Here is a 15,583-nt window from a genome sequence, read left to right as displayed (position 1 = left end):
TTCTGGGTTGTTTTTTTTTTGCTTCTCCCCATATATTTTACTTTCCAAAATATCCTTTATGATTTATTTATTTTTATTATTTTTTAAATGCTCTTTATTTTTTGATTTTTATGTATGTATATTTGTTATTTCCCCTCTTAAACTTAATTAAATAAATGAATAAAAAATAAATAAAAAATGGGGAAATTAAATTTGAAATTCAATAAATGTGTGCATGACTACAAAAAAAGCAAAAAAAAGTGCAACCTTAAACAAAAATATTCACTTTTTAAACTAATTGAAGCCTACATGTATTTATCATGTCATTTTTTGTACATTTCATGGCATATTAATTTATTTACTGACTGTTTTTATTTTGGCAGCTTTCGTCCTCCACAGAAAAGGAGGTGTTTCAATAAATACATTCACTGCAGATGCAAACAGACTATATTCAGGTGAGGAGGAGACTACACATGTGAGGTGGAAAGCAGCTAAGCTTTGAATTTTCATTGGTTACATGTGGCTCTGGTACTTGAAGTTAGTATTGGTTAAATGTTAGTAGTGGGCGACACAATTACAATACCCTGCTGTATCCCATGATACTGGTTACACCAAACTTTAAACTAAGTTTCTAGTTTCTAGATTTCTCTCCTGATATTGATTTGACTTATATATGAAAGAGCTGATCCTAAGAATGTATATCTATATTTCAATAGATTGGTACTAGCTAAATAATGGACAAGAATCCAATCCTTTCTTAATGCTGTGCCTCTCTGTTCACCTCAGTCTGCACACAACCACCGTGACACGCCTTTATGGGCTGAAATATGTGCCACCAGAAACCGAATTTGAATTATTTATATTTGAATTTGAATTGCTTAACTTTAATAATTGCATTAAAAATCTGAATTTGAATCACATAATTTTAATTTGTATTCTTCAATTTGAATCACTGCATTGAAAAACTGAATCCGAATTGTAATTTGAAATTTAATTAATTCATTTGGAACTGAACATTCAGTTCTCACAATTTAAATTCAGTTCGCAAAATTCTATTTTAATTTTCTGCTACGAACATCCGGGTATTTGAGGCAGAGCAATCGAGCACAGAAAACGGATGTGCTGATTGGCTGAAGAGGCACTATGGCAACCAGGTGGCAACAAATGTTACATCAGAAAACAGAGGTGCTGATTGGCCGAAGAGGTGCTCTGTGTGTCTGTGCTCGATTGCTCTGCCTCAACTACCGAAATTGAATTTTGCGAACTGAATGTTCAGTAACAAACTAATTAATTAAATTTCAAATTACAATTCAGATTAAATTAATGCAATTACTCAAGTTAAGCAATTCAAATTCATGTATAAATAATTCTAATTCTTTTCTGTTTTCTGGTGGCACATATTTCAGCCCATATGCCTTGTTATTAAAGGGATAGTTTAGATTGTTTGAAGTGGGGTTGTGTGAGGTAGTTATCCATAGTCAGTGTATTACCTACAGTAGATTGCGGTTTGCACTCCTCCAGTTTGGAGAGGCAGACAGGAGTACCAAGACGAAAACTGAGCAATGTACTGATGTAGATGGAGTCGGTGGCTTAATGTGTTTAAGGGCGCTTTCACAATCCAAAGTCTTAATTGAACTCTGGTGGTTAAATCTTTGTTACAGTCAATCGTACTCTGGTGTGGACCAAAACAAGCGGTCCCAGACCTCCTGAGAGGGTCTCTGTCCATTTCCAAACAGATCCTAGTGCGGTTCCATTCACTGTGAACATAATCTGACCAGAATTCAACCCAATTAAAGGAAATGAACCAAAACGCTAATTTGTCATTGCAGAATTATCAACATGTTGGTCAAAACAACCTAATATTTCCTTGGTGGTAGCAGCAGATGGTGGTAGGAGCATCAAGGCTCTCCTTCTGATTCTACAGCTGTCTGATGGCAGCACATCGTCTGTGAAATAATGGATCAACACATCAACAGGAGCTCCTTCTGAGCGTTTCTCTCCACATTAGTTTGGTAACACCAGAGCAGATTACCATCGCTAGAATAGAATGTACTCAGTTTGCCATCGGCTCCATGTTGCTTTGTTTATTTCCATGTTTACACCGCCAACTTTTCAACCAATCAGAAATAATAGTGCAAGTAGATTTCCAGCCCTCCACCTTCCTACACACCCCTCTGCAAATCTTTTAGTTTTATTTGGTCCTCTTACATTTCTGCACTGTGAAAGAAACCAGACTAAATACAAAACCAACCAAATGTATCAATTTGGCTCTGATTGGGACGAACCGAACAGACTTGCGTTGTGAAAATGCCCTTAAGAGACCTAAAAAAGGGACAATATTAAAATTAAAAAAATCCGGGACCATCTTGTGATGCAATCACACCAGCCGCGGTGCTTACCCTATCTTGCCCCTGCTCGGACCACACCCATTTTCAAACTTAAACTTCACTTTGATCTCAACTAAACACCTACAACGTTTCTTGTCTGCATCTTGCACATTTGTGATGCTATTGTATTGACAAAATTGGTCAACAGACAAACACACACACACATAAACACCCAACAAATTACTCAAAACTACTTCTGTGGTAGATCCTGATACAGTAGGTATCTCCAGGACCACATGATGACATGATGACAGTGAAAATAATACCAGTCACAAGCTTTTGCGGCTGGTAATCTCTATCATTTTAAAGAATATTTTTATCGTTTTACCAAGGGCTTAAAACAAGAAAATGATTTGTGGGGAACAGGAGGAAATGTGGATAATGTATTGTATTTAACATTGCAGAAATTTAAAACTGCTCTGCACCTGAAAGCCAGATGGTGGCTTTACAGAGCCGTCAGACAGCTTTTTAAGTCCACGAAGGGGGAAGTGAAGGGGTCATCTATGCTCTCTTCAAATCCACCAGACTCCACTGACAAAACAGTAATTTTACCTCCCATAACATGGGAGTTGCTTATGGGCTGAAATATGTGCCACCAGAAACTGAATTTGAATTATTTTTATTTGATTTTGAATTGCTTAACTTGAATAATTGCATTAAAAACTGAATTTGAATCACATAATTTGAATTTGTATTTTTCAATTTGAATCATTGCATTGAAAAACTGAATCTGAATTGTAATTTGAAATTGAATTTGTTTGGAACTGAACATTCAGTTCTCACAATTCAAAATCAATTTTCTGCGACAAACATCTGGGTCGTTGAGGCAGAGCAAATGAGCGCAGATACACAGAGCGCCTCTTCGGCCAATCAGCACATCCGTTTTCTGTGCTTGATTGCTCTGCCTCAACTACCCGGATGTTTGTTGCAGAAAATTGAAATTGAATTTTGCAAACTGAATTTGAATTGTGAGAACTGAATGTTCAGTGACAAACTAATAAATTCTATTTCAACAATTCAGATTCAGTTTTTCAATGCAATGATTCAAATTGAACAATACAAATTCAAATTATGTGATTCAAATTCAGTTTTTTAATGCAATTATTCAAGTTAAGCAATTCAAATATAAATAATTCAAATTCAGTTTCTGGTGGCACATATTTCAGCCCATAGTTGCTGGTCTAAAGCTGCTGTTATTGTTTAGTTTTGTGTTTGTACTGTGTGACTTTTGAGAATCAGGACTAACCCTTCACAACATCAATAGGTAACTCATACAACCCCACTTCAAAAAAAAAAAAAAAATATCCCTTTAAAGGATTCAAGGGCCAAACAAAATGGAATATTCCTGGTATGTACACTAAGGCTGGGTTTCACACTTAAACACTTGGTTTGAGTATTAAAAGCTGGCAGAGAATGCCTGGTCAGATTTCTAGTTTTATTTACCTACGTTTTCATTATTAATTTTTTTTGTTAGATGATTTTTGTACAAAAACGATTTCTATTCCTAAAGTAACGTAGTGTCATGATCGACAGACTTCACACGATACCCAGCCGTAATGTACACTGGCATGGAGAATTGTTTCACATCTGTAACAGACCAAGACGTCATTTTTTATTGTGACTGTGGGTACAAATGACAGCTGCTGAACCCACAATCACATGCTGAAGGGAGTCACTGCTTTCCATCCTTTCACTTATCCACATATCAACAGCTTGTTTCTGTCGGAGGAGAAAACTTGAGCAATAATGATAAAATACCATGTCGGGGTATTCCAGGGTCCAGGTGACTTTTTTTAGTGGGAAACCTACTGAGAAGAGCGTCTTGCAGGAGCTGAAAGTCCATGGAGGTTGATGTTAATGTGTTAAAGGGGGCTGGTTGTTGTGTCATTCCGAGTCCTGACTAAAACCTCTGCAGTCCCTACCAGGCCAGCCTCAAGTAAACTGGTACTCCTCTGAGTACTCTGTGTCCTCGGGAGCGTACTTGTTATCTCCAGCTTCGTACTGCATGTCATCTGCGGGGGCATACTGGTCGTCCACCGGGGCGTTTTCTTCACTAGCGTACTGGTTGTCACCCTCGTACGACTGGTCTGCTGTGTCTTGGTTCTCTGCAGTGCTTAGGCCGGATTTCTTCACTCTGTTAGAGGACACAGTAACATTCTGTTGAGTTTTTTTCTTTGTTGTTTCTACACTTCTCATTGGTCAGGCTATGTAATGAAAGAAAATGGCAATTCAATCTGATTAGGGCTGTTTCCACTATCGGACAATAACCAGAATGAGGCTGGTCTCACTTGCCGAAATGCGCCTAATTTGATTACGAGCAGTCTGGAGCGGACTTTTGTTGGGACTTTTTTCGTCCCTGCAGAAGAGCAGGGTCTTTTTTCTCCCCTGAAAACAGCCTGGTTACTGATTGGATAGATCACCAAGTGGGATGTGACGTAGTACTCTACACACACGCCATTTATAAAAGCTGGCGAAGCAGTGTTGCCAACTTAGCGACTTTGTTGCTAAATTAAGCGACTTTTCAGACCCCCTTATTGACTATTTTTCAAGAAAGCGACTGGAGACAAATCCAGCGACTCCTTCTTACTCTTCTTAACGAGCCGCTAACAAACCGGAGGCTGGCTTGTTAAGAAGAGCCGTTAGCTACAGTTAGCTCTGTAGCAGTACAGTGTGTATGTGCTGCTGCTACAGGAGGTGTTCACTTAGCGACCAGACACTCTGTGTACAGTTAGCCATGCCTGTTAATTTACAATCACTATGTTTAAGATCAGTAGAGACTCTGTGCATAATTAGCCATGCTGCTTTCAGCTGCTGACGTTGTGCACAGTTAGCGACGGTGAAAACCATACGTCACCTCCAGAGTCTCTAAATCCCTCTGGGGGCTAACTTGTAGTGGAGACACGCAGAGTGAGAGGACTTTAGAGAGGGTGTGGCCTGATACTTTCCTGGTGGCCACTTCCCCCCCTATTCGAAACATGGCTAGCATCAGGCTACAAAAGTCACTCACCTCATATACCCACTGAGCACATTTTTTGCTTTTCATTTTTTATCTTTTGGCATATACATGTACATGTGTAATTTTCATCAGATTGAGCCATTTTCTCAAGTTTACCCTATGGGACAAATCCATGCTATTTTCCTGGTTTCCATTAGTTGCATTGCTTGGTTGTAAAAAAACAATAATAACGCTTTGTTTTTTATACAAAAAAAAACACTGGCATTTTAAAGGGTTTTGAATACCAATATATTTGGTAGTTATGATCAGCACTGATATTAGTTTCAGGAAAGTGGAAAAATATATTAAAATATGCTATTTTTATATATTCATTTCAGAAGGCATTTCCCAGGCAGTGAGAAAAATCCACTTAGCATTTCTTAAATGAAAAATAATTTAATCTTGTGTTGTTGTTTTCTGTAACTACAGTGGCATAACATAAACAATCAGGAATTTAAAGGGTTAAAAATGTGAAATTAAATAAATACTGGTGGCCCTGAAGTGAAAAATAACATCAAATGTATGATTTAATGATAGTTTTTCTTGACAGACATGTTTGTCCTCTAAAACAAGTTAAGTGGGATGCGTGTACTTACTGGTTCTTATGTTTGGCACCACTGATATGAGACTGATACTGCTCCACAGAGTTTAGTTCAATGCTGCAGATGGTGCATGGGTAGCCCTTTAGTGTGGAAGCTGTAGACGGCAGACAAGGGGAGAGCTTTGTTTTATTGTCCAGACAGAAATAGAAACACTTATTCATTGTCAGAAGGGAAGGCTCTGTGGTCTGACCTGGCGTAGTGGAGGGGCCGTACGTCTCCATCAGTTTCATCTTGGTCATCTGCTTTCTATGCTTCTTGCCCACGTAGTGCTGCTGTGCCATGAGCGGGTTATTGAAGGAGGCCTGGCAGATGGAGCAGAACCGGTCTGGATTGTCATTGTTGTTGCCGCCGCCCGTCGCCTGCAAGCTTAATTCATCTGCAGGTTTCTTCTTCGGCTGGACTGTTGGTGGTGTTTGAGAGGCAACTGCTGAAAAAGAAAGATACGATAAAAACAATCAGCATCCTTTAGAAAGTTCAAATGTGTATAGTAATTAACCCTTCAGCCTGAAAATACAACTTAAATTTTTTTTACCATGACATGTGGATTCATTTTTTTCAGCACAATCTCACCTATATGACTCGATTATTTATTTATTTTTTTACTTTTTTCTGCATCAACATTTTAACACAAAAAACATGCAAAAGAAAAGAAAATTAGGTTTTTTTACTTAACTAAATAACACAATGTTCATTATATAATTTTAAATGGTATGAATGTGAACACAGATTGCAAATACAACATATAGGAGGTAAAATGAGGATATCATAGAGTTCTGTTTTTTAATATTAAATATTTTTGACCTTATCTCCGGTTTTATTTGACCTATCATCATCAAACAGAAACTGGCGTGGAGTTAGTTAGTTGGTAAGTTAACGGCAGGGTTCCACACTGCTTCATTTTTATGTTGTGACGCCATGAAGAAGTCATGTGATTTGGTGTGATCAGCGACTCCAGAGGGTTAAAAAAAGAAGATTAATCTAAAGAGATGAAAATAAACAGCCATACCTGGAGCCTGGGGACCGACGTTTTTCAGCCTCAGGTTCTTGGCGTGAACTTTGCCCTGGTAGTGAGACTCGGCCATCACAGGAGACGAGAAGGTCATGTTACATAGATGACACACCTTCGACCGGTCCGTGTCTCCGTTGTTACAGTCCTTGTTACAAAGACACACACGGCAACATTCATCATTTATGGCTACAAGAGGCAGAAAAAGTACAAGTTGTCTGTCCATCTGTTTTTTGACAAAAGTAAGGGTTCATCTGGGAGAAAAAAAAAGCTTTCAATCACATCAGCTGTGAGATACACTCAACAGCTACACCTGATCATCAAAGAGTAAAATACATTTAATATACACAACACAGGCCTAGGGCTGCACAATTTTGGCAAAAACGATAATCAATTAAAATTTGTTTAAATTTGTTAAAATTGATTATTTTGATCAATATTGTAATCACGATTATTCATCATGTTAGGGAAAACATGTGTCCGGTGCATGTAAACAAACAGAGATCGCTAAGTGAACACCTCCTGCAGCAGCAGCACATACACACTGTACTGCTACAGAGCTAACTGTTAGCCTATTAGCAACTTGCAGACTGGACGCTAAGGTGTTAACATCCCCTCTGGCTCTGCAGCTGGGAGAGACTGCTGCAGGAGGACTGTGCCTCTTCAACTCGTTCTTACTGGGGATTTCAACCGGCTGCAGAATGGCTGTGTGTATACGGCTGGCTCGCTACGCTGCCGTTACGCGCCCGGTGGAAATCCCCAGTTCCTAACGAGCCGCAGGGTCGGTGGCTCATAAGGAGTCTCCAATACACCAGAAAAAGTCACTGGATTCGTCACCAGTCTCTTTTTTGAAAAAAAAGTCGCTAACGGGGTCTGAAAAGTCGCTAAATATAGCAACAAAGTCGCTAAGTTGGCAACACTGCTTTGCCGGCCTTTAACAATGGCGCGTGTTGTTGTGGCGTCCTGTACTAAGTCACATCCTGCTTAGCTTTCTATCCAATCAGCAACCAGGCTTTTTTCAGGGGAGAAAAACGGCCCCACCCCCTGGTGGTTGGTGGACTACTGGTGTAGAAAGTCCTTTATTAGATATGCAGGAGAGCCGCATTTTAAAATGGAAATATCGCCGACGATCAGGTTAATTTAATCGTGGCGTGATCACGTTTAAAATTCGATTAATAGTGCAGCCATAACACAGGCCCTTTAATAAATCTATTGTCACATAAAAACATGGCAAGTAAAAACATGGCAGCCCAAACTCTGAAAACAAGTTAATCTTGAATAAAGAAAATATATTCAGCATATTATTAAACACAAACAAACGCCCCTTCTTCTCTGCTGAGTGTATCAGTTCAATCTATGTGGGTTATGTTTGAATGAATTGCCTGTTTGTTAAACTTGATTTTTCAAAAACATGACAGCCCTAACCGGCACACAGAGGCCACTGCGGGCTGGTGAGTGGGCTTTGTGTAAATGGAGGAGCATGGCAGGAGGCCCAGTGTTTGCAAGCTAATGTGCTCCAAGAAGCAGCAGGAGTGCTCAGTGTTGGACTCAAAATATCCTGGGAGATCTAATAACTAACTGTTGATTTAAGCTGGTAAACTGAGCACTATTGACTCACACTGTCAGATGATGACGACTTGAACTTCTTCAGTGTTGGCTCCTTCTCATTCTGGATGGAAAGATAACGCCGCACTTTGTTGGCATGTTTCTTGCTCTGAAAAGACATCACACAACAAACATCAACACAGAACTCACTGCATACAGGACTGCCAATTGCAACAGTATTTTTAAGTTCTTGTTTGCGACATAAAACTATGTTAAAACATTGAATAGCTGGAAAAATATGTTTTTGTTTTCTTTAGTGATTTAGTGCGAGTGGAAACACTGGCATCCTGCAGTCCAGCCAAAAACTGACGGGTCTTTTCATCCTCTTTGGCAGTTTTGGCAAAGACAAAAAAAAAAAAAAAAGTTTCCTGATGCACTGTGCTGCCACCTCATCTGCGTAAAACTGCAATTGCAGGTACAAATGACAGAAATCCTCTCAGTCATCACTTGTTAGGAAAGTGTTTTTCATGAAGAAACTGAAACTGAAACTGAAAGATTTTTCAAGAGCGGGAGGTGGGACAACAATTCATTCTCTATGCAGGAACCCTGGACTTTATAAACGACTTTGGCAAGTGGACACAAAATTCATTGTGGCTGCACTCCACATAAAATTATGAATGGATTAGTTTAACATCATGAACTGAATTCTTCTCAAATGTGACGGGACGTGTTTACCCTTTATTTGTACTGTCTAACTCTTCAATAATTTACAGATGAGTGAATTTCCCCCCGGGGATAAGTAATTTAAAAATAAAAATAAAGAACCCCTTTGTAAGGGGGGTACATTCTTTTAGACTGTATTTTTGGTCTGTTAATATTAATTCTTATTCATAATTATTACTACTAATAAGCTTGGTGGCATTTCAGGTTGTGGAACTGTGTTTCTGGGTCATTAATGAGCAGCACAGGGGCTCCACAAGGCACTGTTCTGGCTCCATTCCTGTTCACACTGTACACAGGGGACTTCAAATACAACTCTGAGTCCTGCCACATCCAGAAGTACTCGGACGACACTGCTGTTGTGGCGTGTATCAGGAATGGACAGGAATCTGAATATAGGGATCTGATAAAAGCCTTCAATGACTGGAGTCACAAGAACTACCTCCTACTGAACACCTAAAGTATTAATTTTGATTTGATTTTACTTGCCCTTGGCAATTGGGCAATCCTTATTGTTGAGCCCTCGCTAATAGTATTGCAGCTTTCCCGCACTTCACTGAGCGTAGTAGCAGCGTTAAAAATAAGTAAAATCCCCTGACATTGAAGCAGCAGCAGCAGCAGACTGTGGGCTCACTGACCTGATAATGAGTCAACTTCTGAGACTCTGAAATGAGGACAGCACTGCAGACTTTACACTGGGAGTCAGAAAACAGGTCGCCGTGTTCCTTTATCATCTTATTGACTGCAGGGGGGAGAAGAAACAGTAGATTTCATTCAGGCCACATCTTATCAGAAAATTAACTTGTAATATATCTGGCAAAAGTTCAAACCACAACTCTGTTCAGGATACTTTGTGTCAGCCTACTTGCGCGAAGATTTATATGACTTAATTGGAAACAAAAGGCAGCCCAAACTTATTCAAATCTTATGACAGATGTTATGAGACATTTAGAACCGGAGAAAATCAGATTCTTGATGAAAAAATCAGGAAACAAACTTCTATAGAATTTGGCAACCATTTATTGATTATTTTAACCAGAACACATAGTCTGAGGGCAAGTTATAGAAGTGCTCTTAATAGAAGGAAATAACTTTCATTTTATTTGTTTATTTTTATTCCTGTCTCAGCATTTTTTTTTTAAACTTTTGAAGAGTGTATACACGTTTGGGTATATATATATATATATATATATATATTTTTATTTTTATTTTTTATTATTATTTTAATTTTATCTCCTACATCTGAGATACATAAGTTAATACAATTTAAATGACCTTTTTATGTAAACATGTACTTGTAAATGTGTATGGTGTCTGTAGTGACTGATGTTTTATTTTCAAAATGAGGAAAATCAATAAAAAGAGTTGAGAGGATACTTTTCATTCATCAAGAAATCTCAGTGATGTCCATCTGCTACTCCAAAGGCTCTAACCTATATCATTGCTTTAATTATTTAAAAAAAAATGTTTTGCATAGAATAAAAAAACAGCTGAAACGATTACTCAATTAGCCAACTGACAGAAGATTATTTTGATAATCATTTCTCATGTAAAAACAACTCAAGCTTCGAGTGCTCATTGTGCTCTGGGTATTCATGGCGGCATTTCTCACAATTTTCACTACTTATTACAATCCAAACAATCCATCGATTGATTGATTACGGGAGGATTAATCAACAGATTAATCCATGTTGAAAATAATCACAGTTCAAAATTAACTTCACCTCTACCAACTACAACAGTAAAACCCTGCTTTTACATTAATGCACAACAATATTCTAATGATATTACATATAATAGTATTACAGTAAGGGTCTTGGACATTTTTATACTTTTAATTCTGTAACTGAATTTTCTTAATTATATTTACATACACACTTTCGATAAGGATGCGTAAATACCCATTCAGATATTAGGCAGAATCCGTCTCAAGTAACTGCATCAGGTATCATGACAATGGTGCTGATATATTGAATTCATTTTGTTAATATTATTGTTATAACAAATAACAATATGGTCAATTTATAGCTATATATTTATTCATTACATTTTGTTTTATTTAGTTAGTATAGCATTTTTTAAGTCCAATCTGATGTTACTTTATACATAAAGTATAAAAAACTGGCTTTGTTTAACTTGTTTGGAGGTGATGAAAAATGTAAATTTAGGAAATACAGTATATTTAAAATGCTGCTTATGATTTGCAACATAAACGCATTAATGTACTACATACATGTGTGTTTGTAGCAAGTTGTCGTCTCTTATATTTATCTTAAAGTGAACCAAATTGATGCATTTAGCTTTAAAGAAAACACTTACATATATTTCTTCCCCTCCTGATGGTGAAACTTTATGTGAGGTGGGTTTTTTTTGACAATATGTTTATTGACTTTCACAGCACACAGTGAAAAACAAACACAAACAACAACATTAAAAAAAACCCACACTGGGCTATACTACACTACAACTCGGCTCACTTGGCTCGGCTGTTGTCTTTGTTCAGCTTTTATATTTTGTTTTCAGTGAATAAACATTTTCATATTTATTTTTTTGTCAGTGTATTTAAAAGTGTTTAACAACTGTATCCAAAGATTTGTGTATTTTAGACATATGATAAATGTTATCATTTAGTCTTAATATAATTTCATCTCACTTTTTTACTTAATCACTATCTAGATAATAATTTCCCTTTCAAATAACGTATAATTTCTATTATTTTTATGTTTAAATTAGTATATATATCCAAAGCAGAACGGTAAGTGCAATTACAGCTTGGTTTTGAGTTGGATTTGGTGGTTTTTTTATATTTTATTTTGCTGAAATAAAGCAACATATGAATCTAAAACTTTTGTCACAAGATAAAACAGACATCAAGGAGTTCATTTTTAGTTATAACTCAATTTTGACCAAAAATGTAGTTACTGCAGTTAGACTTTGTAGGGCAGTATAGCTGCAATGAGAGGTGGATCAAATATGAACAGATATTAGACACATTAGCTTTTTTAAGTGGCATTCAGACAATCCATGCATTAAGTTCAGCAACAATCATGTTCATTCAGAAGTTCCACAGTATCTTGTGTCTGTGTAAAGAGGCTGAGTACACAGCAAGGCCGGGATTATAATGTAATGCTACCTGACTATGGCCTCAACATGCATGTCTGCAGCTGACCCACATCTACAGATTCCTCCCTCAGCCTCCTCTGGATCACAGGCAGAGGAACTGATTCACAAACAGTGTGATCAACATCAGATGCAGACTTGCTCTCATCGACCTTGGAGCAGAATCGGCTACAGCTAGCTGCTTAGCATGGTTTAGCCGGCTAACGGTAGCTGCAGGAAGCTAACGGTAGCACTAGCGTGTTGGAGCTTGACTAACAGTGAATGCTGGGTGCGTTGCTGCAGCTGCGTTTTAAAATAAACGGTAGATGAAAAGAGAAAGCGGTCCTACCCTCCGCCGGCCCCGACGGTAAGTAAGGAAAATCCTCCGTCTGCATCGCGTCGGCCATGGTTTCTCTCACAGCAAGCGGCGTCCGAGTACGCATGCGCGACTGACAGGCACACTTTTTCCCCCCTGTTTTTTAAACTTTATTAAACTTAATGTAAATATGACTGAGGAAATTATAGATTAATAAGTGATTCGGTGGTAAAATATTTTTATTGTATTAAAAATATTATTGAGAACAACAGTAGGCTTTCATTAATTGATTTAAAAAAACAAATGGTGTTTAATGTCTTAGTTTATTTTTTATTAATTTATTTACCTTTGTTTTTATATCTTGTTTATTTAATTGTCCTTATTTATATCCAAATGAGCTTTTTTTTCAACGGAGTATTAGGGTTTTAGGGTCAAATTTAGAAAAAACAACAACAATGAAATTAAATTCCTAAATATTGTATTAATAAAAAGAATAAAGTCGAAAATATTAAATCAATTACAAGAATAAAGTAGAAAACATTGAATTAATAACAAGAATAAAGTCAAAATATTGAAGTAATAAAGAGAATAAAGTCGAAAATATTGAATTAATTACAAGAATAAAGTCAAAAATATTGAATTCATTACGAGAATAAAGTCGAAAATATTGAATTCATTACAAGAATACAGTCGAAAATATTGAATTAATTACGAGAATAAAGTCGTAAATAAATTTTTATTTACAGAACAAGAAAAGGTCAAAAACTACAAAAATAGGGCAAATAATACAAATAAAATACAAAGTAGATATTTACAACAACAGTTGTTGTTAACATTGATTTCTGATAGTTACCAAGTAGGAGGAGGGTTGTGTGGCCATACATATAGCTCAGGTGAAGCATCACAGGTAAAGTCAGTGTGTATCCAATATTTATCTTATAAGACTGTACTATTTTAAATAATATACAGTTCATGGACTTACAGACTTACTGCTTTAGCTTGCAAGCTAATGACAAGTAAGCGCTAAGTAAGTGCTAGTATTACTAGCATTAGAAGTTGACTTTTGCTAGTAAATTTGCACTGACCTGCAAAATATGAAATAATTAATAATGGTAATGTCGATCAAGGTACGACTTTTATCGATTTATAAATTGTGTCAATTGGCAAATAAATCTGTCCATAGTAGAAGCCCAGTGAAGACTTAGAAGTCGTAGAAATTAGAGTTGTATTCACAAGACTTTGCACTCACAGATTTTACATTCATACTCACATAGAAACCAACTATTTTATTGACATACAAATGTTTAACATTGAGAATACGAATGGTTGGAATCATTCACACATTTATGACAGCTATCTTACTCCATACAGGAGAAGCGTGTAGTAAAAAGCTGGTCACCAGTGTGGTTCTGGTGAAAGGGTCAGTCACTGGACAAACAACAAACAATCCTTAATGGTACAGATGCAACAGCAGAGAGCTGTTTTGCTCGGTAGGGCAGCTATCGTGCAAGTAAGTCATAATTGTTTTCACAGTTGTCATTGTTTCCAACAGTAAAACTATTTGACTGTTCATACCTCTACAGACAGATACAGATACTTAGACTAAATTGTCCTCCAATGTGCTCGCATAAGTTTCCGTAGTGTAGTGGTTATCACGTTCGCCTAACACGCGAAAGGTCCCCGGTTCGAAACCGGGCGGAAACATTTCTTTTTGCTTCGATTGAGGTTGGGTAATAATATTCCATTAAATGTACCAAAATTATGTTATCAAATGTGATATAAATTGATATATGCTTTTTGATTTTCGTTTTAATATGTTTAGTTTTTCTTACTCTATGTATTAACGTTACCTAAGTTAACAACACACCGATTACAACCTGTACTTGCGTAAACAACAACAACATAACCTCAGCATAACTCTTTCTGAGAGAGATTAATCTATTAAAAGACAGAACAACACTTACGTTTGACAAATTCGACCGGGGAAAATGCAGACGAAAAAACACGTAGGTATGTATGTATGTTTGGATGTATGTATGTATGTATGTTTGTATGTAGCAGATCGCTTCTCAAGTTGTCAGTCTCTCCGATATCTCTCACTCAAAAGTCAAAACGGAGGTGTCCTTACTTTAAGCATCCGAAAGGGGGAAACAACGCCACCAATTTCCCACTTGTGGCGAAAAATATATTACATCCGTAGTGATAAGAACTACCATAGAAAATGAATGAGAAAAGTTAAGGAAGTTAAGGGGTCTGGTCACCGGTTCGAAACCGGGCGGAAACATTACCTTTTGCTTCGATTGAGGTTGGGTAATAATATTCCGTTAAATGTACCAAAATGATGTTATCAAATGTGATATAAATTGATAGATTTTGATTTTGATTTTCGTTTTAATATGTTTAGTTTTTCTTACTCTATGTATTTACAGTTTATTCATTTTATATCAAGCTACTAATTTTAAATGTATTTTTCTATCATTTTCCCTTTACACTCTCACCTCTATTTTACTTTCTGAAACATATTTATTTCTGTACCTTTCCTTTTGTAGGAGAATTACCATCCGAATGTCTCATCGGATAAAACTTTAAATAAATAAATACACTGCAAAAAAGTGTTGTCTAAAAACAAGACAAAAACACTAAATCTGAAGGAAATGATCTTGCTACCCGATGATTTCACTCGACAAGATTTCTTAAATTAAGATTGTTAAATCTAGAAATAAGCATGTTGGAAGCTTAAAATAAGAAATTAACTCTTAAAACAAGATAACTGCTCAGGCTCTTTAGGTTGACTCTTTTTCTCTGTAATATGCTTCTTACAATGGGCAGTTTCTGATGTAATTCCAGATAATTCAATCATACGTTTTATCAGATGTTAATCAGATGTTATCCCTCATAGTTGTTTTTTTTTTATCTGTAACCAGGGGAAAAACC

General features: G+C 36.8%; 1 protein-coding gene and 1 non-coding gene across 4 annotated transcripts; one reads left to right on the top strand and one right to left on the bottom strand.

The window, feature by feature from the left end:
- Positions 1-3,449: 3,449 nt before the first annotated feature.
- On the bottom strand, positions 3,450-12,764 carry znf346 (zinc finger protein 346). Of its 3 annotated transcripts, none has more exons than XM_059351374.1 (7): positions 12,683-12,764; positions 9,873-9,976; positions 8,588-8,683; positions 6,970-7,117; positions 6,154-6,387; positions 5,958-6,057; positions 3,450-4,500 (listed from the first exon to the last, which is right to left on the bottom strand). In XM_059351374.1, exons 1-7 carry the CDS (start codon positions 12,738-12,740, stop codon positions 4,299-4,301), a joined length of 942 nt encoding a protein of 313 aa, XP_059207357.1. In that variant the 5' UTR covers positions 12,741-12,764; the 3' UTR covers positions 3,450-4,298. The 3 variants fall into 3 exon arrangements, with proteins under 3 accessions (XP_059207357.1, XP_059207356.1, XP_059207359.1); XM_059351373.1 differs by having other exon boundaries at positions 3,451-4,500; positions 6,154-6,390; XM_059351376.1 differs by lacking the exon at positions 12,683-12,764 and adding an exon at positions 12,368-12,646 and having other exon boundaries at positions 3,455-4,500; positions 6,154-6,390.
- A 1,516-nt stretch (positions 12,765-14,280) lies between these two features.
- Positions 14,281-14,353, top strand: trnav-aac (transfer RNA valine (anticodon AAC)). Its single transcript has one exon. It is a non-coding gene; the product is annotated as a tRNA-Val (tRNA).
- Positions 14,354-15,583: the final 1,230 nt, after the last annotated feature.

This window comes from Centropristis striata, chromosome 15 (assembly GCF_030273125.1).
Source record: "Centropristis striata isolate RG_2023a ecotype Rhode Island chromosome 15, C.striata_1.0, whole genome shotgun sequence".
Lineage (NCBI taxonomy): Eukaryota > Metazoa > Chordata > Actinopteri > Perciformes > Serranidae > Centropristis > Centropristis striata.
Note: the sequence above shows the minus strand (reverse complement) of the source record. Positions and strands in the feature narration are given on the sequence as shown.

Excerpts from the sequence above, each read along its gene's own strand:
- znf346 (XM_059351373.1), bottom strand. The coding sequence starts at position 12,740 with ATGGCCGACGCGATGCAGACGGAGGATTTTCCTTACTTACCGTCGGGG. Across the intron at positions 9,977-12,682 it reads ACCGTCGGGGCCGGCGGAGG|TCAATAAGATGATAAAGGAA; the intron begins GTAGGACCGCTT and ends TCCCCCCTGCAG. Across the intron at positions 7,118-8,587 it reads AGTCGTCATCATCTGACAGT|GACTGTAACAACGGAGACAC; the intron begins GTGAGTCAATAG and ends CTTTGTAACAAG.